The sequence below is a fragment of the Salvelinus namaycush genome, chromosome 15 (genome assembly GCF_016432855.1).
Source record: "Salvelinus namaycush isolate Seneca chromosome 15, SaNama_1.0, whole genome shotgun sequence".
In the NCBI taxonomy this organism is placed as follows: Eukaryota; Metazoa; Chordata; class Actinopteri; order Salmoniformes; family Salmonidae; genus Salvelinus; species Salvelinus namaycush.
The window spans coordinates 38846055-38868309 of NC_052321.1; the positions used below are offsets into that span (position 1 = coordinate 38846055).

Sequence of the window (22255 nt, forward strand, 5' to 3'; positions counted from 1 at the left end):
CTGCGACCATTTAGTCGCATTTTGCCACCCTTTGACTTGGCTGTGCAATTCGATTTTTAATTGGTCACGTCTGTGCGAGTCTCAAATTCTAGCTGGTCAACTCACTCAAAACGTCTTATTTTTTGGCCGGCTAAAACCATAATTGACAATGGTCACCATGGTCAAACAGTACCGCTAAATTAAAGTGCACCGATTCCTGCCATGAAAGTGCCTGCTCTGCCCATGACAGTGCCCGTTTCGCCGGGGCTGGCTGCGCTGACGAACGAGCTACTCCCCTTCCCTCCCCTGTGCACTCTATTCAGATGGAGGCAAAAATGCATTCTGATTGCACAACATTTCAAAATGCAGTCGTGGGAAAAATACTGTTTTGAAAATAAGTACGCTGCCGTTAATTGAAATGAGGATAGTCTTAGTTTTCTGGCGGTATGACATTTATTTAAACTCTCAATATTGAGTGATTGACACAGTTTTGAAAACAACGTTTATGGTGTCTGAGATGCTGGGTCTGCCGTGTCTTTGTGAGACGCAGAGTAGATGAACGGATGATTTCTGCATATGTGGTTCCCACCGTGAAGCATGGAGGTGGTGGTGTGATGGTGCTTTGCTGGTGACACTGTCAGTGATATATTTAGAATCCAAGGCACACCTGGCTACCACAGCATTCTGCAGCGATACGCCATCCTATCTGGTTTGCGATTAGTGGGACTATCATCTGTTTTTCAACAGGACCCGAAATACACCTCCAGGCAAGTGTAAGGGCTATTTGACCAAGAAGGAGATAGATGGTGCTGCATTAGATGACCTGGCCTCCACAATCGCCCGACCTCAACCCAATTGAGATGGTTTGGGATGAGTTGGACCACAGAGTGAAAGAAAAGCAGCCAAGAAATGCTCAGCATAAGTGGAAACTCCTTTGGAAAAGCATTCCTCATGAAGCTGGTTGAAAGAATGGCAAGAGTGTGCAAAGCTGTCATCAAGGCAAAGGGTGGCTACTTTTTCGGTTACTACATGATTCCATGTGTGCTATTTCATAGTTTCGATGAATTGTAGAAAATAGTCAAAATAAAGAAAAACCCTTGAATGAGTAGGTCTGTCCAAACTTTTGACTGGGACTGTACATCCGGTGAAACGCCTTGTTCTATCTGTGGTAATAGCGGACGGCAGAGTAGAGTAGTTCGACTTACTGGAAGTAGCTGTGGAGCCAGAGTTGTTTCTGAGCAGTCTGGATGCTGTAGGGTAAAGAACCACCGGCTGGAATGACAATTACACTGTTAGTTCATAAAACCTTCGTAACAACGTCATAAAGCTTTCATAATAACATCAGAAATCTCCCATGACGCTGTCAAGAACTACAATACCACATTAAAGCCTTCGCGAAACCTTCATATAGCATTCATAACAATGTCATAAGACCACAATCCTGTCGGCACCTGGTTCTGACAACTACAGTAATGCTTACTCACAACACCACTGTAAGCTTTGACTTTGAGACAAGAGGAGAGGAACAGGAGGAAGTGAGTTAGTGTTGCGAGGTCTGAGTGTGGCTGAATCTGTACCTGGATACCCCTCCAGACTGGTCCTCACATCGTCCACTGACGGGTAGATCTGTGGAAGATGGAACACATGTTAACACACCATGTATCAAATACCTGGCTGGGGAACACACATGTAAATCAAATCAGACCACAACCTCGTCATCCTCCAGGAAAGCAGCCATGTTTTGAGCTTCACTAATGAGCACCTGACAGAGAGCAGACTGTATGACCAGATGATTACAGCCTGTTGGTTAACGGGGGGGGGGGGGGGGTCTCTTCACAACAAACCTCACAGTTAGAGACAGAGTCACACACACACAGACACATAGGAGCTTGCATGCTCACGCACGTACACACACACACACACACACTAGGGAATAAATAGGCAAGGTTGAGCTAGGTCTGTCTATCTAGGCCTATTCTTAGATGGCCAAATGTCTATGTCTATCTGTCCGTCTGTCAGAAACAGGCACAGGGGGTGAGATTCAGTGTGGAGCCATGACTTTCAGCTGACATTTGCTGAAAGATCCATAAGGAACACTAATCAATGGGACACAGACCGTCAAAGGGACAAATTCTCTAAAAATCCCCAGGAAGACATTTTATTGAACTGATGCAGGGAAGTGATATAACACAGTGCCTTCAGAAAGTATTCACACCACTTGACTTTTTCCACATTTCGTTGTGTTACAAAGTCTGATTTTTTCCTACGATCTACACAAAATACTCTGTCAAAGTGGAAGAAAAATTATATATACACATACACAGATACATACACACACACACAGTCGGAAGTTTACATACACTTTGATTGGAGTCATTAAAACTTGTTTTTCAACCACTCCACAAATTTCTTGTTAACAAACCATAGTTTTGGCAAGTCGGTTAGGACATCTACTTTGTGCATGACACAATTACCGTAATTTCCGGACTATAAGCCGCTACTTTTTCCCACGCTTTGAACCTCGCGGCTTATACAATGACGCGGCTAATTTATGGATTTTTCCCGCTTTCACAAGATTCATGACGCCAAAAAACTGAGCACCGTCACATAATGTGACGTAAATCGAGCGTGCTCAAACTTCCCATCATTCTGATTACGGTAGTCATTTTGTCACCCTCATCATGGCAAAGACACGGAGAAATGCATATGATGCAGCTTTCAAGTTGAAGGCGATCGATCTGGCTGTTGGAAAAGGAAATAGAGCTGCTGCACGGGAGCTTGGCCTTAATAAACAGATTCTGTGAAAGAAGCCATCAAGAGGACAAACTCAATTCCAGCTGTGATTCCTGGGGGCACAACAAAGTATTTGCAGTGTAACATCAGTGTAAATCGTGCATTTAAGGTGGCGCTCCGTGTTCAGTGGGAGGCTTGGATGACAAGTGGGGGAAATCCTTCACTAAAACGGGCCGCAACTTATGGTCAAGTCTGCCAGTGGGTCCTGACAGCGTGGAGCATTGTCAAAAAATCCACTATCATCAACGGGTTTCGAAAGGTTGGACTGCTGCGTGTTGAAGAGGACAGCATGAGCTCAGCGGGGAATTTGCCTCCGGATGAAAGTGACGAGAGCGACAATGAAAACGATCCAACATCGGATGAAGCAATTCTGAGGCTATTCAACTCCGACACCGAAGGAGATGACTTCAGTGGTTTCAGTGCACAGGAGGAAGAAGATAGTGACCAATGACTTTCTTGGTAGGCTACTGTTTACTGCTATTTTTTCTATTTTTGTTACAAGCCGTGTTTCGTTTAAAGGCTGTGTAAAGTTCATTTGATTCAATGTACCGGTAGGCACCTGCGGCTTATAGACATGTGCGGCTTATTTATGTACAAAATACATATATTTTTTAAATTCAGTGGGTGCGGCTTATATTCAGGTGCGCTTAGTCCAGAAATTACGGTAATTTTTCCAACAATTGACATAATTTGAGTCGATTGGAGGTGTACCTGTGGATGTATTTCACGGCCATCATGGGAAAATCAGCCAAGACCTCAGAAAACAATTGTAGACCTCCACAAGTCTGGTTCATCCTTGGGAGCAATTTCCAAACGCCTGAAGGTACCACGTTCATCTGTATAAACAATAGTACGCAAGTATAAACACCATGGGACCACACAGCTGTCATCCCGCTCAGGAAGGAGACGGGTTCTGTCTCCTAGAGATGAACGTATTTTGGTGCGAAAAGTGTGAATCAATCCCAGAACAACAGCCTTGTGAAGATGCTGGAGGAAACAGGTACAAAAGTATCTATATCCACAGTAAAACGAGTCCTATATCGACATAACCTGAAAGGCCGCTCAGCAAGGAAGAAGCCACTGCTCCAAAACCGCCATAAAAAAGCCAGACTACGGTTTGATACTGCACATGGGGACAAAGATCATACTTTTTGGAGAAATGCCTTCTGGTCTGATAAAACAAAAATAGAACTGTTTGGCCATAATGACCACCATTATGTTAGGAGAAAAAAGGGGGAAGCTTGCAAGCCGAAGAACACCATCCCAACTGTGAAGCACGGGGATGGCAGCATCATGTTGTGGGGGTGATTTGCTGCAGGAGGGACTGGTGCACTTCATAAAATAGATAACATCATGAGGATGGAAAATTATGTGGATATATTGAAGCAACATCTCAAGACATCAGTCAGGAAGTTAAAGCTTGGTCGCAAATGGGTCTTCCAAATGGACAATGACCCCAAGCATACTTCCAAAGTTGTGGCAAAATAGCTTAAGGACAACAAAGTCCAGGTATTGGAGTGGCGATCCCAAAGCCCTGACCTCAATCCCATAGAAAATTTTGTGGGCAGTACTCAAAAAGCGTGTGCGAGCAATGAGGCCTACAAACCTGGACTCAGTTACACCAGCTCTGTCAGGAGGAATGGGCCAAAATTTACCCAACTTATTGTGGGAAGCTTGTGGAAGGCTACCCAAAACGTTTGACTCAAGCTAAACAATTTAAAGGCAATGCTACCAAATACTAATTGAGTGTATGTAAACTTCTGACCCACTGGGAATGTGATGAAAGAAATAAAAGCTGAAATAAATCATTCTCTCCACTATTATTCTAACATTTCACATTCTTATAGTGAAGTGGGGATCCTAACTGACCTAAAACAGGGACATTTTTAATAGGATGGATTAAATGTCAGGAATTGTGAAAAACTGAGATTAAATGTATTTGGCTAAGGTGTATGTAAACTTCCGACTTCAACTGTATGTATAGTCGTGGCCAAAAGTTTTGAGAATGACACAAATATTAATTTCCACAAAGTTTGCTGCTTCAGTGTCTTTAGATTTTTTTTGTCAGATGTTACTATGGAATACTGAAGTATAATTACAAGCATTTCATAAGTGTCAAAGGCTTTTATTGACAATTACATGAAGTTGATGCAAAGAGTCAATATTTGCAGTGTTGACCCTTCTTTTTCAAGACCTCTGCAATCTGCCCTGGCATGCAGATTAACTTCTGGGTCACATCCTGACTGATGGCAGCCCATTCTTGCATAATCAATGCTTGGAGTTTGTCAGAATTTGTGGGTTTTTGTTTGTCTTAAGGATTGACCACAAGTTCTCATTGGGATTAAGGTCTGGGGAGTTTCCTGGCCATGGAACCAAAATATCGATGTTTTGTTCCCCGAGCCACTTAGTTATCACTTCTGCCTTATGGCAAGGTGTTCCATCATGCTGGAAAAGGCATTGTTCGTCACCAAACTGTTCCTGGATGGTTGGGAGAAGTTGCTCTCGGAGGATGTGTTGGTACCATTCTTTATTCATGGCTGTATCTTAGGCAAAATTGTGAGTGAGCCCACTCCCTTGGCTGAGAAGCAACCCCACACATAAATGGTCTCAGGATGCTTTACTGTTGGCATGACACAGGACTGATAGTAGCGCTCACCTTGTCTTCTCTGGACAAGCTTTTTCCCGGATGCCACAAACAATCGGAAAGGGGATTCATCAGAGAAAATGACTTTACCCCAGTCCTCAGCAGTCCAATCCCTGTACCTTTTGCAGAATATCAGTCTGTCCCTGATGTTTTTCCTGGAGAGAAGTGGCTTCTTTGCTGCCCTTCTTGACACCAGGCCATCCTCCAAAGGTCTTTGCCTCACTGTGCATGTAGATGCACTCACACCTGCCTGCTGCCATTTCTGAGCAAGCTCTGTACTGGTGGTGCCACAATCCTGCAGCTGAATCAACTTTAGGAGACGGTCCTGGCGCTTGCTGGACTTTCTTGGGCACCCTGAAGCCTTCTTCACAACAATTGAACCGCTCTCCTTTAAGTTCTTGATGAGCCGATAATTGGTTGATTTAGGTGCAATCTTACTGGCAGCAATATCCTTGCCTGTGAAGCCCTTTTTGTGCAAAGCAATGATGACGGCACATGTTTCCTTGCAGGTAACAATGGTTGACAGAGGAAGAACAATGATTCCAAGCACCCCCTCCTTTTGAAGCTTCCAGTCTGTTATTCAAACTCAATCAGCATGACAGAGTGATCTCCAGCCTTGTCCTCGTCAACACTCACACCTGTGTTGAGAGAATCACTGACATGATGTCAGCCTGTACTTTTGTAGCAGGGCTGAAATGCAGTGGAAATGTTTTTTGGGATTCAGTTAATTTGCATGGCAAAGAGGGACTTTGCAATTAATTGCAATTCATCTGATCACTCTTCATAACATTCTGAAGTATATGCAAATTGCCATCATACAAACTGAGGCAGCAGACTTTGTGAAAATTAATATTTGTGTCATTCTCAAAACTTTTGGCGACGACTGTATGTGTGTGTGTGTGTGTGTGTGTGTGTGTGTGTGTGTATGTATATATATATATATATACACACTGCTCAAAAAAATAAAGGGAACACTTAAACAACACAATGTAACTCCAAGTCAATCACACTTCTGTGAAATCAAACTGTCCACTTAGGAAGCAACACTGATTGACAATAAATTTCACATGCTGTTGTGCAAATGGAATAGACAACAGGTGGAAATGATAGGCAATTAGCAAGACACCCCCAATAAAGGAGTGGTTCTTCAGGTGGTGACCACAGACCACTTCTCAGTTCCTATGCTTCCTGGCTGATGTTTTGGTCACTTTTGAATGCTGGCGGTGCTTTCACTCTAGTGGTAGCATGAGACGGAGTCTACAACCCACACAAGTGGCTCAGGTAGTGCAGCTCATCCAGGATGGCACATCAATGCGAGCTGTGGCAAGAAGGTTTGCTGTGTCTGTCAGCGTAGTGTCCAGAGCATGGAGGCGCTACCAGGAGACAGGCCAGTACATCAGGAGACGTGGAGGAGGCCGTAGGAGGGCAACAACCCAGCAGCAGGACCGCTACCTCCGCCTTTGAGCAGGAGGAGCACTGCCAGAATGACCTCCAGCAGGCCACAAATGTGCATGTGTCTGCTCAAACGGTCAGAAACAGACTCCATGAGGGTGGTATGAGGGCCCGACGTCCACAGGTGGGGGTTGTGCTTACAGCCCAACACCGTGCAGGACGTTTGGCATTTGCCAGAGAACACCAAGATTGGCAAATTCGCCACTGGCGCCCTGTGCTCTTCACAGATGAAAGCAGGTTCACACTGAGCACGTGACAGACGTGACAGAGTCTGGAGACGCCGTGGAGAACGTTCTGCTGCCTGCAACATCCTCCAGCATGACCGGTTTGGTGGTGGGTCAGTCATGGTGTGGGGTGGCATTTCTTTGGGGGGCCGCACAGCCCTCCATGTGCTCGCCAGAGGTAGCCTGACTGCCATTAGGTACCGAGATGAGATCCTCAGACCCCTTGTGAGACCATATGCTGGTGCGGTTGGCCCTGGGTTCCTCCTAATGCAAGACAATGCTAGACCTCATGTGTCAGCAGTTCCTGCAAGAGGAAGGCATTGATGCTATGGACTGGCCCGCCCGTTCACCAGACCTGAATCCAATTGAGCACATCTGGGACATCATGTCTCGCTCCATCCACCAACGCCACGTTGCACCACAGACTGTCCAGGAGTTGGGCGGATGCTTTAGTCCAGGTCTGGGAGGAGATCCCTCAGGAGACCATCCGCCACCTCATCAGGAGCATGCCCAGGCGTTGTTGGGAGGTCATACAGGCACGTGGAGGCCACACACACTACTGAGCCTCATTTTGACTTGTTTTAAGGACATTACATCAAAGTTGGATCAGCCTGTAGTGTGGTTTTCCACTTTAATTTTGAGTGTGACTCCAAATCCAGACCTCCATGGGTTAAAAAATTTGATTTCCATTGATAATTTTTGTGTGATTTTGTTGTCAGCACATTCAACTATGTAAAGAAAAAAGTATTTAATAAGAATATTTCATTCATTCAGATCTAGGATGTGTTATTTTAGTGTTCCTTTTATTTTTTTGAGCAGTGTATATATATATACATAGTTGCCTCCTCACTGTTGATGTTGAGACTGGTGTTTTGCGTGTACTATTTAATGAAGCTGCCAGTTGAGGACTTGTGAGGTGTCTGTTACTCAAACTAGACACTCTAATGTACTTGTTGTCACGTCCTGACCATAGTTCTTATGTGTGTTGCTTGTTTTAGTGTTGGTCAGGACGTGAGCTGGGTGGGCATTCTTTGTTGTGTGTCTAGTTTGTCTGTTTCTGTGTTCAGCCTAATATGATTCTCAATCAGAGGCAGCTGTCAATCGTTGTCCCTGATTGAGAATCATATATAGGTGGCTTGTTTTGTGTTGGGGATTGTGGGTGGTTGTCTTCTGTCTTTGTGTTCTGCACCAGATAGGACTGTCTCGGTTTTCACATTTGTTATTTTGTATAGTGTTCACGTTATTGTCTCTTCTTTATGAAATCATGTTGAACACTAGCCGCGCTGCGTTTTGGTCCTCTCCTTCATCCCAGGAAGAAAACCATTACACTTGTCCTCTTGCTCAGTTGTGCACTGAGGCCTCCCACTCCCCTTTACATTCTGGTTAGAGACAGTTTGCGCTGTTCCATGAAGGGAGTAGTACACAGCGTTGTACGAGATCTTCAGGTTCTTGGCAATTTCTTGCATGGAATAGCCTTCATTTCTCAGAACAAGAATAGACTGACGAGTTTCAGAAGAAAGTTCTTTGTTTCTAGCCTGAAATCGAACCCACAAATGCTGATGCTCCAGATACTCAACTAGCCTAAAGAAGGCCAGTTTTATTGCTGATTTAAATCAGCACAACAGTTTACAGCTGTGCTAACATAATTCCAAAAGGGTTTTCTAATGATCAATTAGCTTTTTAAAATGATAAACTTGGATTCGCTAACACAACGTGCCATTGGAACACAGGAGTGATGGTTGCTGATAATGGGCCTTTGTACGTTTATGTAGATATTCCATTCAAAATCAGCCGTTTACAGCTACAATAGTCATTTACAACATTAACAATGTATGTCTGATCAATTGATGTTATTTTAAATGGAGAAAAAGTGCTTTTGTTAAAAAACAAGGACATTTCTAAGTGGCCCCAAACTCTTGAACGGTAGTGTATGAACTCAGCAAAAAAGAAACGTCATCTCACTGTCAACTTCGTTTATTTTCAGCAAACTTAACATGTGTAAATATCTGTTTGAACATAAGATTCAACAACAGAGACATAAACTGAACAAGTTCCACAGACATGTGACAAAGGAAATTGAATAATGTGTCCCTGAACAAAGGAGGGGGTCAAAATCAAAAGTAACAGTTAGTATCTGGTGTGGCCACCAGCTGCATTAAGTACTGCAGTGCATCTCCTCCTCATGGACTGCACCAGATTTGCCAGTTCTTGCTGTGAGATGTTACCCCACTTCTCCACCAAGGCACCTGCAAGTTCCAGGACATTTCTGGGGGGAATGGCCCTAGCCCTCAACCTCCGAGCCAACAGGTCCCAGACGTGCTCAATGGGATTGAGATCTGGGCTCTTCGCTGGCCATGGCAGAACACTGACATTCCTGTCTTGCAGGAAATCACACACAGAACGAGCAGTATGGCTGGTGGCATTGTCATGCTGGAGGGTCATGTCAGGATGAGCCTGCAGGAAGGGTACCACATGAGGGAGGAGGATGTCTTCCCTGTAACGCACAGCTTTGAGATTGCCTGCAATGACAACAAGCACAGTCCGATGATGATGTGACACAACGCCCCAGACCATGACGGACACTCCACCTCCAAATCAATCTCGCTCCAGTGGACAAGCCTCGGTGTAACGCTCATTCCTTCGACGATAAAAGCAAATCCGACCATCACCCCTGGTGAGACCAAACCGCGACTCGTCAGTGAAGAGCACTTTTTGCCAGTCCTGTCTGGTCCAGCGACGGTGGGTTTGTGTCCATAGGCGACGTTGTTGCCGGTGAGGACCTGCCTTACAACAGGCCTACACGCCCTCAGTCCAGCCTCTCGGACAGTCTGAGCACTGATGGAGGGATTGTGCGTTCCTGGTGAATCTCGGGCAGTTGTTGTTGCTATCCTGTACCTGTCCTGCAGGTGTGATGTTCGGATGTACCGATCCTGTGCAGGTGTTGTTACACGTGGTCTGCCACTACGAGGACGATCAGCTGTCTGTCCTGTAACGCTGTCTTAGGTGTCTCACAGTACGGACATTGCAATTTATTGCCCTAAGGCACGTTCACGCAGATGAGCAGGGACCCTGGGCATCTTTCTTTTGTCAGTAGATAGGCCTCTCCTTAGTGTCCTAAGTTTTCATAACTGTGACCTTAATTGCCTACCGTCTGTCAGCTGTTAGTGTCTTAACGACCGTTCCACAGGTGCATATTCATTAATTGTTTATGGTTCATTGAACAAGCATATGAAACAGTGTTTAAACCCTTTACAATGAAGATCTGTGAAGTTATTTGGATTTTTACGAATTATCTTTGAAAGACAGGGTCCTGAAAAAGGGACGTTTCTTTTTTTGCTGAGTTTATATGAAAAATAAAACACTAATACATCTTCATTAAATAAGTATTCATCCCCTGAGTCAATACATGTTAGAATCACATTTGGCAGTGACTACAGCTTTGAATCTTTCTTGGTAAGTCTCTAAGAGCTTTGCACACATGTATTGTACAATATTTGCACATTATAATTTTTTTTATTCTTCAAGCTCAGTCAAATTGGTTGTCAGCTAGACAGCCATTTTCAAGTCTTGCCATAGATCTCCAAGATGATTTAAGTCAAAACTGTGACTAGGCCATTCAAGAACATTCAATGTCGTTTTGGTAAGCAACTAAAGTTTATACTTGGCCTTGTGTTTTTGGTTATTTGTTCTGCTGAAATGTGAATGTCTCCCAGTGTCTGATGGAAAGCAGACAACCAGGTTTTCCTCTAGGATTTAGCCTGTGCTTAGCTACTTCGTTTCTTTTAATCATAAAAAACTCCCTAGTTCTTGCCGATGACAAGCATACCGATAACATGATGCAGCCACCGCCGTTCTTGAAAATATGAAGAGTGGTACTCAGTGTTGTGTTGGATTTGCCCCAAACACTGTATTCAGGACATAAAGTTAACTTCTTTGCCAAATTATTTTCAGTTTTACTTTAGTGCCTTATTGCAAACAGAATGCATGTTTTAGAATGTGTGTATTCTGTACAGGCTTCCTTTTCACTCTGCCAATTAGGTTATGGAATAACTACAATATTGTTGTAGTTTTCTACTATCAGCCATTTAAGTGTTTAAAGTCACCATTGGCCTCATGGTGAAATCCCTGAGTGGTTTCCTTCCTCTCTGGCAACTGAGTTAGGAAGTACGCCTGTATCTTTGTAGTGACTGGGTGTATTGACACACCAAAGTGTAGTTAATAACTTCACCATGCTCAAAAGGATATTAAATGTCAGCTTTTTTTTACCCATCTACCAATAGGTGCACTACTTTGCATACCATTGGATAACCTCCCTGGTCTTTGTGGTTGAATCTGTGTTTGTAATTCACTGCTCGACTGAGGGACCTTACAGATAATTGTATGTGGGGGGTACAGAGATGAAGTAGTCATTCAAAAATCATGTTCAACACTATTATTATGCACAGAGTGAATCCATGCAACTTATGTGACTTAAGCCCACTTCTACTGCTGAACTTATTTAAGCTTGTCATAACAAACGGGTTGAATACTTAAAACTACTTAAAGCATTTCAGCTTTTCATTTTGTATTCATTTGTAAAAAATAATAAACACTTCCACTTTGACATTATGGGGTATTGTGTGTATGCCAGTGAAAGAAAATCTCAATTTTAAATTCAGGCTATAACACAACAAAATGTGGAAAAAGCCAAGGGGTGTGAATACTTCCTGAAGGCACTGTATACAACAACATTATAAAACTGGACGTACCCTGATAACACAATGGTAATGTTTCTACATTATCATTTCAGTTATTTCCGAATCATGGTCGTGAATAATTTGATGTTGCTGAACGCTACAATACAACACCATACAATAGGAGCATAACGATATGGGACATTGTGTTGTTGATGCATTTGCAGTAAGTAGGTTACAGCAGTCACTTGTTTGCTTTCAATTTCATGTCCCTACATTATTGTGTTTAGAAGACTGGGACTGTTGTGCGTCGCATAATAACTAGTAAACAACAATATATAGAATAGAGATGAAATAAGATGATCTATTTCTGTCAGGTAATGTGGTGGGTTGGACAACAGGGGAAATATCCTCACACACACGCAGGCGAACGCACACACATAGATTGTGCCCGAGCTTGCACAAACAAGGAGACAAAACATACAGCACGCGCACCCCAAAAACCACACATCCCAATGATTCCACCCAGGCCTCTCTAACACACACACACCTCTTCTGAATGCATCATTTAAAAACGGTTGCATTAATTTGACACTAAATTTCTACATGTACCATTACTGAAAAGACTGCGCACCACAAAAACATCTTGATTTATAAACTTGGTGCATGCCAGACATACACGTTTCCCCGTTATAAATCAGACATGTCGTAAAACGGTGCGCTGGGGAACGAGCATTATAACGCCACCTTAAAAACATGCATCATTCACCTTTTATGGTGACAATAACACCTTTATTAGCTGTATACTTTGGAAATATTGGAATTCGGCCAAGACAGTATCTAAAGGATATAGCAATGGTGAACTTAATCAAATGCCTTTGAAGGTTTAGGCAGAATGTTTTCTTTTGCAGTGACATTTGTTGTATCGGACCGTTTCTGAACGACAAAAACAATTGCAAATTGTTGTAGACCTGTAAACAGATCGTTTGAATTCATTAATGTTGTGCATTTACTTCTGAATTCTGAAACACTGTCTACTCGGAAACTACGGTAGAAGGGAGAGATGAAGAGAGAGAGGACAGAAAGAGAAGACAGGATATGAAGAGAAAGAGGAGAGACACACAGGTGCAGATTCATTACTCTATGATAAAAGAACACTTCCTAATTAGATGCATTGTCATCCTCTCACATAATAAATAACTTTATAGTTCTGACTAGCAGGGAAAAAAGGGAATGAAAAGATCCCATAAAAAACATGCATTCGAGTGACAGACATTGGTTGGTTGAGTGCTACGGGGATAGGCGTCCCATCAGGACGGGACAGTTGTAAATCACGCAGCGCCTTGTGTCACGATCACAGATTTTAGAGGAACAACAAATGTCGTTACATATAAGTGTCTTATATCGTCTGAAAGCTCAAATTCTTGTTAATATAACTGCACTGTCCAATTTACAGTAGCTATTACTGCAAAAAATGCTGTGCTATTGTTTGAGAGCTCCTAACAACAAAACACTTTTCATCCCCATTAGGTTTGATAAATCACCTCCGAAGGTGAAATGTGTACTTACATTCTGAAATCTTGCTCTGATTTATCATCCAAAGGGTCCCAGAGATAACATGAAGTGTCGTTTTGTTAGATAAAATCCTTTTTCATATCCTAAAAAAGGTCCATATAGCATGCACGATCGATTTTGTATTTTCACTCGTTCAATTTGCAAAGAAAGGAATCTGTGAAAATCTAACCGTAAACGTTGTTTCAACCAGTCAAATCACGTTCATATTTATTCCTCATAGATCCTAGAACGTAACCAGACGTCACTATATCATTAGGGGTGTAGTATATCCTATAGGACACCAAATTTGGTCAGAGAGCGACGCCTTCATGGCACGCCGGTCTTCACTTGAACGACTTTAACTTTGTCAAATAAGCACCAAATCGGGGTCAAACAAAGCTAGCTAGATAGCCAATGAGCTGGGCTTCACGGAAGTATCCGGAAACCATGTATCTGTCGTAAAATATAGCTACTAACCTTGTGCGACAGCATGCCTTTTCCTTTCGGACAAAAATAAGAATATTCAGAGTTATGAAGTTATAAAAACTGGCTGTTTTGCAAATGTTGAACTTATAATACGGCTACTAATACTGGAAAAGCTAAATCAAAGTCCAAGTATACAGATTTGACGATATTCTTGCAGAAAAATGTAGTATGAATGCAAATGTCTCCTTCACGATTTGCCCATATGTACCTGGGTTACTTCACACTAAATGTCATGTAGCTCGCTCATACTTCAAGTTATCCGTCTGAAACTTTGCACATACACGGCTGCCATCTTGTGGACACCATCGAAATTACAACCAGAGTGATGGCTAGAACTGGGACCTTTCTCTTGCATTTCAAAGATGGTGGTGGAAGAAAAAAAAACGGTTCGTTTTTTCTTTGTATTTTCTTCTACCAGATCTATTGATTTTTTCTCTCCTACATTCAATTCACATTTCCACAAACTTCAAAGTGTTTCCTTTCAAATGGTACCAATAATATTTATATCCTTGCTTCAGGTCCTGAGCTACAGGGAGTTAGATTTGGGTATGTCATTTTAGGCGAAAATTGAAAAAAGAAGAATCACTAAGACGTTATTAACAATGTGTTGAGTGTTCTTCTTGCACAATGCTGTTCTTTTAACTAAGGCACCCGAGTCTTGAGTGGATACAGTAACTTGAATAATATTTGTAAGTGTGGGTTTAAAGCAATGATGTAGATAAAGACTGGATTGCTGATGCTATGTATTGGCCATTGAGAAGCTTTGAATCCATTTTGTCACTCCCCCGTAGGAGCAGTCCTCTATAGGAATGAATAGAATTATACAGTATTTCAATTAAAATGTTTCAAGGACAAAATTATATGTATTTAAAGTATTTTTGGTTGTTGTAGTGGGGACAGTAACATTAGTAATCTCAAAATTATACTTTAAGTAAAATATTTTAATATATTTAATGTTTTATATTTAGCTTACATAATATAATTAAAAAGTATATATCAAGGCAGGGATGGGCAACTTTGATGAATCGTAACTCTTCAAGAGGGGCCGCGGTGGCTCGTGGGTCTGCGTACCCACATCCACACAAACACTTCTACTAATTTTGCCATGGGGCGGAGAGAAAAATGAACAGTATTACAGATCATTTCCTGCAATTCTACACATTTTGCAATAGGGTGGAGACAAATGTTTGCAGTTTTTAATATGATATCTGATGATCAATGGGCCCACCACCACCCCCCAGTCGGTAAATCGACCATGCTTACTACAATTTTAGATAGCTGGCCGCTAGACTATCGTACCAATCGGGGGGGGGAATGCTGACATGGCAGAGCTTTTTCAAACAATTACTCTGATCAGAATTGGATTAAGCAGCGGTGCTGACGCAGTGCACAGCAGGGCAGTGTATGGCTGACATTGTGTAAATTGCCTATTTTCTATAGCCCATTTGAATAAATATGTTGTATTTACACAAAGCAAGGGATTTTCTATTTTCTCTCCATTTTATATGAACATGACTTGGCCTATTAAGCCACTTTCAGTTTAATGCAGGCTAGATTTCTCCTGCCGTGCGATTTCATGATCAAACAAATGAATCTAACAGAGTTCTAGGCTCTCTCAGAAAGTTAAGTTGTTTTTGAAAAACCCCAAAACATGGGAGGCCTAAGGTAATAATGAGAGAACAGCAAGATAAAAAAAAATCGAATGAGAAATTTGAACAAACGTTACAGCTGAGCAAAGCATTATAGGACAGGAATTATGCATACAAGACCAGAAAATATATCCTTTCTTGCCATAGCGAACCAGACGGCCAAAAGCCTAATCCTACTAACTGAAATATCATAAAAGCATTAAGACAAATGAAAGTATTTTCCAAATTATTCGAATAAAAAGTGTTTCATGTCCGAAAGCTGCAGCTTTTAAGAATAATAATTATGACAATCTGAGTCTATGCTATTCTCATTCACAGATTTATTTTGAATGACAAATATTTTAGGCCACAAGAAGTGAAATTGAGCAAACAATACTAAGATTGAAAAATCTGATGAGGAGTCAAAAAAATATATAGGCAACAGCTGAGGAAAGCTTATGAAAGAAATGCGTAGTTGGCTTAGGCCTATTGCCATATTATTCTAGCAATGTGCAACCTTACCTACAACACATATAGTATCCTAGGCCTAATAAGAGAGGAGGATGAGGATAAAATGCAAAACAGTTTATAATTATGCAGTTTTGAGGACAGCAGAGACTCTGCAGCCCAGGCTCTACTTTTTTTGTACAATATTTTGAATGGCCGCTAGTGGGCGATAACATTGTGCATGGCAGGGGTGTCAAACTCATTCCGTGGAAGGCCTAGTGTCTGCTGGTTTTGGTTTTTTCATTTCAAATAAGACCTAAGCTGTGTTCAAATACTCACACTAACCGCAATAACTGTGCTATTTGTGATGTAAATTGAGTATATAGTATGCTTATTGGTCAGAGTATGGATATAGTTAGTATGCCAAAAAGTTCCCGGATGTTGTACTACATTAGCCAAAATACGAAGTATACAAGCAGAGGCACTATTTCCGTGCTTTTAGAGCCCATCATGCAATTCTTCAGAAAATGGGCGGTTTGAAATGGGCGATTTGAAGAAAATTGCGGAATATATACAGCCGAAGTCCAACGAGAGCAGATACAAATTCATTGCTTTAACTAATTATGACAAATGTTAAGAAAATGTTGAGCAATGTAATAAAGTAATGACTTTTCAAATAAGTTACATTACACGTTATGTTGGCTGACAATTTATTAGCTACGCTATCATAACGAACCGCATATCATTACAGCAATATGTCCCAGTATGTTAGCTAGCTACCTAACGTTAGTTGTCTACTAATACATCAAACTTGCCAGTATATTAACTATAGGCTAACTACCCAATCTTAATTTACTTGATTATTCCCGTCATTCTTAGCTTAGCTAAGTAGTATAGTCGTTGTGCGTTCTCAATGGACTTCGGGTGCTTTCGTAAATTCTCTCTGGCTATCTGCTCCGATTTCAGAGCACTCTCGTTTGAGTGTACCAGAGCGCAGAATAACTGATGAATTTACAAACACTCAACCCTTGTTGAATATGACCGGTGTCAGTAAACATCAGCAAAAAAGCCTAATTCAATTCATGCCAGCAGCAAAGTTAGTCACCACACTCTGGATAACATGTAAACAGCCTAATCAGCTCTGCTCGGGTGAGTAAATTGGTCAGAGTGACCATGTTCTCTCATTTGTGTCTGGAAGTAGCTAGCAAGCTAGCCAACGTTAGCCAGTTAAAACAGCAGTCAAGCGTCCAAGCTAAGGTCAGAACGCTCGAGTCAACCCTACTCCTCGGCCAGAGTGTCCAGTGTGTGCTCTGAATTTACAAACTGACAATTTGACAACACTCTGGCACTCCAGATTGAATTTAAGACCACACCCGAAGTCGTAAAATGTGTAGCTAGTAATATGTTATGCTAACAAGGTAGCAAGAGGTTGCATAGCAACAGCATCAACTTCCGGTAGACAAGCAAAGCGCTAGTACGCTCAACTGAAAGGATACTGTTCGTTTACAGTATACTAAAATTAACTAATAGTATATGTATATACTCATTAAGTATGTAGTATACAGTATGTTTGTATGGGTATTCAAAACACAGCTCTAGACAACCAGGTGATTAGACAACCAGATGATCACTGATTAGTTCCTTACTAATCAGTGACCTTAATTCATCAATCAAGTACAAGAAAGGAGCAGCGCCCAATATCAGTCATCTAGTGTATATATAAATCATTGAATGCCACTAGGGCCAGCTCTAGCCTTTTGGGGGGCCTTAAGCAATATTTGGTTGGCCCCCACCTCGCTGGCAAAACATTTTAGTGGCGCCCCGCTTAACAGAGGAGAGAACATTTTGCAGTTTAAAGGCAAATTCTGTAATTCTACACATTTTGCCAAAGGGCAGAAAGAACACTTTGAAACTTTATAACTAACATCATGCAATTCTACACATTTTGCCATGGGGTAGAGACATTTTTGCAGTTTAAAAGCTCATTTCCTACAATTCTACACATTTTTCCATGACTTATGCCATGTTAATAGGATATCTGAGTGAAAGTGACTAAAAAAAATCTAAAATGGGGGCCCCCTGGAGGTCAGGGCCCCTAGGCACATGCCCTGCGTGTCCTGTTGGAAATTTGCCATAATTATAACAAGATTTAGATAGCTGGCTATACTTACTTACCAATCTAAAAAATGTTTGCTGACATGGGCTAATTGAGTCACTGTCATTGAGTGACTGTGAGTGACAGTCAGTGACTGACATAACTAACCACATTTCAAACCCTTGTGTATTCAGGGCCGGTGCTGATTGCAACCCTCTCCAGAGTGGCCAGTTAGAGACGATAGAGTTACAGTGGCAGGTTTTTGGAACATACCAACTAAAATATATACAGAGGGGGACTAGTACAATATGGGTGATTTATAGAACGTACCAAGTGCATTGGGGGATCTGGGCGAAGAGACGATTTGCCCAGGGTGGTCAGAGTGCGCTGGAACTCCCCTGCCAGCCACTTGGTCTTGTCCAACCCCATGGAGCCGATGCTGGAGAACTGACCAATGACAGGCCACTTCTCTTCGTCGGGGATGGGCCGCGTGTGGTCGCGCAACAGCTATACAAGAGAGAGACACAGAGACAGGGTCAGAACTGAGGAACACACGCGTTAGTGCTGGGCTGGAACAAAAGCCTACAAAACAAAATGCAGCCATCCAACCCTGACATAGAGCACTCGAAAATGGCACTACTACTTCATCTGAGAATGTATAAGATAGAAGCAAGAGAAGAACTCTTACTTTTCTCAACCTCAGGTGACCCCACCTCTCCATGTCTGAGCCCAAGTACCTCCCTGGAGTGGAACCTATCAGATACACCCTGAGGAGAAGAGAGGTAGGAGCTGTCAACATCTCAAATGGGTCCAGTTCAGTTGGCATGAAGTGGGAAAACCCCCCAAAATGAGTTATTATGGACACGCTAGTACCTAATATGTGTCAAATGTTTTCAGCTGCGTCATGCCAATTGAACATGATCATCGATCAACATCGTCTCACCTGGTCTCAGACAGGTCATGCTCTCTGATCCTCTGGATCCAGTCGGTGATTTCGGGGGCACGATAGGCCCCCAGGTACTCCAGGAGGTCCCGCTTGAAAAGGGTGGGAGACTCCCCCGCTGTCTCTGGACTCCCCTTGGGTAACCGTAAATACAGAGGACTCATCCACAACCTGACACACACACACACACACACACACACACACACACACACACACACACACACAAACACAAACACACACAGAAAGATACTGTCACAATACAACATCTGATAAATATTACTGCACACATTACAATAATACAACCCCTAGTCATCAGTGTTCTGATGAATCCCCATGAGTCTGCATTTCCCCTCAGGGGAGCAATGACGTGTTTTTCATTCTCCATTTTAGACAAAATAGACACAGCGAGACAATCTCACAACATCAACACACCCTCCATAATATTCCTTTAGTCATCCACAGCATGACAGAGGCTGAAAGCCAGGGTGGGGTGATAGACATTGCAAGCGTGTGTGATGTGACTAGGGATGCGCAATATATCAGTGAGCATATCGGAATCGGCCGATATTAGCTAACAAAATGCTAACATCGGCCTGATGTGTCGTTTAACGGCGATGTCAAAGCTGACGTGCATACCTATATAACGTAGGTAGATGACGTAATGACGGCACGAAAAAGACAGCGCTACACGTGCAACACAGCATTCCTAACCTAGCCCACAATGTCTGCTGTGTGGATCTATCTTTAAGTTTCATTTGAAAGTGATTCAGGCCCAGACGTTCAGCGACTACTTAGAACAAAAGCACAAAAAACAAAAAAACTAAGCGTACACTTCCAACAACTAAACAAGTTCAAGTCGAGCAGTCATTTGAAAGAGTAAGATAATTTCAGCGAGACAACTCAAAGGCGAAATCCATAAAGGCCAAGATAATGGAATTCATTGCCCTTGACAATCAACCGTTCTCTGTCGTGGATGATGTTGGCTTTCGCCGACTGGTCGAGCACTTCGAGCCCTGGTACACACTACCAAGTAGGCGCTATTTTTCAGATGTTGCCCTACCGGAGTTACACAGTATTGTTGAAAATCATATCCATGAGCTACTGCTATTAGCTTCACAACTGACATTTGGACCAGCAATGGTGGGTCGACGAGGATTTCGTACTGAGGAAAGCCGTATTGCATGCTCAGGAATGTGCCGGTTCTCATACCGCTGCTGCTATTTCAATGGAATTTGACAACGTTTGAAACTTGAAAACATGAACACAATCCTAGCTCCATTTGAACAACCGACTCGAGAAATAAGCTCATCAACTGCGTCTGCAGCAGACGTGAAACCCTCCGTCATGGCATTGAAACGCCTGCTCAACAAAACTGCCGACACAAACCGCGGGGTTAAAACGTGCAAAAGTACTCTACTAGAGGCTGTGAATAAGCCATTCGATGGCATTCTCTCTGAGCCTCTTTACTGTGTCGCCACCATGCTCGATGCTAGGTACAAGGACCGCTACTTCGATGCAGACAAGAAACAGGATTTACGTGAAATGTTAGACACAGCTGGACCAGATGGAAACAGCCAGACCGAGGAAGAGGACCCATGGACAGACCGAGCTGAAACTTCACTGCTTGACATGTATGATGAAATCCTGGTTGAGAATGAAACGACTGAACAAATGAATAACAGAACAGCACAGCAAGTAAGTGAAAGAAATTGGTTTTGATTATGTTTTACTGGTAATGTGGACATACGTAAATGCCAACAAAATAACTTTTTGGTCAGTGTGTGTTTCAACTATTTAACTGTACTAGAACGCTTAAAACGCCAAAAGGCCGCATTTTTTTTTTATATCGGTTATAGGAATTAGGGTTTTGGCAAGGAAAATATCGGATATTGGTATCGGCCAAAAATGTCATAGCGGCGCATCCCTAGATGTGACCCCAATGACAGGGCAGGCTGCTACAAAATAGAACAAAACAGAGCTCATCAATATGGATTCCAGACACCAGGAAGCCTTTCTAGGTAGATTCCAAAACCAAACATATACTACAACTTCTTCAACATGATGATCAGATAGAGTAAAAGTGAATGTGATTTTGAGAGTATCTCTGTGTGTGTGTGGAGAGACAGGGAGAGAAGAGAGAGTGAGAAACCGTATTCAGGTAAGGCAGGAAGGAGTAAGGCGAAGGAGAAGCCAAACTATAGTTCTGCTAATGCTGCTCTCTCTGTTAGTCTCTCTAATGGAGCTGGTTTCAAGGGTTAGGGAGAGGCGGAGTAGAAAGTAAATCATCTGAGGGAATCACCTGAATGAAAGAATACAACAAAAATGGGATGATTACATCTCTACTGTTTGTGTAAGAGAGTAGAGAGATGAACTGCAGAGATATTGAATAGACCTATGTGGTTCTGTAAAATAATCAGTGCAGGTTCATTCCTATGAAAGGTTTTGGCCCAAAAAATGAAAAACGTGCCCCGTTACTATTTGGGTATAAAAGGCGCCTCATTTCAGCTTGCTGAGTGAGTTGTCATGGAAACCAAGAGAAAATGTGTTATTAACGTGGGAATGAATCACGACGACAGCTATTCAACTCAGACATGAGGCTAATGTTGTGTTCTTTTTTTAACCAAACTAACAACTTTAAAGACACCTGGTTCTCCGGCAATTGCAAGAAACCTGGGCAAAAACAGGACATCAATAACTTTATAATTAACAACAGAATGATGAAGTTGAAGTTCACCTCATCTCAACTGAGAGTGTAGAAACTGTCACCTGGCATAGCAATCAGTCTATAGAAATGGTAGTCTTCAAACATGGCCACTGTCAGAGACTCACCCCTGTGTTTTCTGGTACCAGTCCGCTCTGATCATGTTGGAGGTAAGGATGACCACTCTGAAGCCTTCCTCGTACCACAGCAACATCATCTTCCTGACACCACAAGATGGAGGACACATGTCAATTGAGGACACAAACGTGCACGCAGATGCACCACACACATACAAACAACTGAACCACAACAACATTCAACTTCAAGAGACTTTGCAGATTTGTATCCTGTATTTATCCAGTGAATCTGATTAAGATGCGACACCATCTTCACTGCTCTGTTTAGTATAATGTATCTCATGTATTATCAAACTCCTGAAACCTTCCTTAAACTCAGCTGGCGAATCTACCATACCTTTCCAGGGTCATTCACACAATCTATCCTGTAGCATTAATACAAAGTAATAGCCCTCATAGAACGAAGAGAGTACATAATTCCACCACATCAGTATTCTGAGGGATATACACACTAAGTGCATTTTAGCTACTAGGGCAATTTCACGCCAGGATGGCTCAA

General features: G+C 42.4%; 1 protein-coding gene across 2 annotated transcripts in view; it reads right to left on the minus strand.

Moving 5' to 3' along the window:
- tdp1 (tyrosyl-DNA phosphodiesterase 1) overlaps nt 1-22255 on the minus strand; it is a 79083-nt gene that overhangs the window by 45339 nt on the left and 11489 nt on the right. For both annotated transcript variants that reach the window (XM_039009034.1, XM_039009035.1), the window contains 6 exons: nt 21748-21840; nt 18919-19089; nt 18664-18742; nt 18306-18482; nt 1557-1605; nt 1185-1251 (listed from right to left, as the gene is read on the minus strand). In XM_039009034.1, the coding sequence (XP_038864962.1) occupies nt 1185-1251; nt 1557-1605; nt 18306-18482; nt 18664-18742; nt 18919-19089; nt 21748-21840 (636 nt within the window). The remainder of the gene's footprint in view (nt 1-1184; nt 1252-1556; nt 1606-18305; nt 18483-18663; nt 18743-18918; nt 19090-21747; nt 21841-22255) is intronic.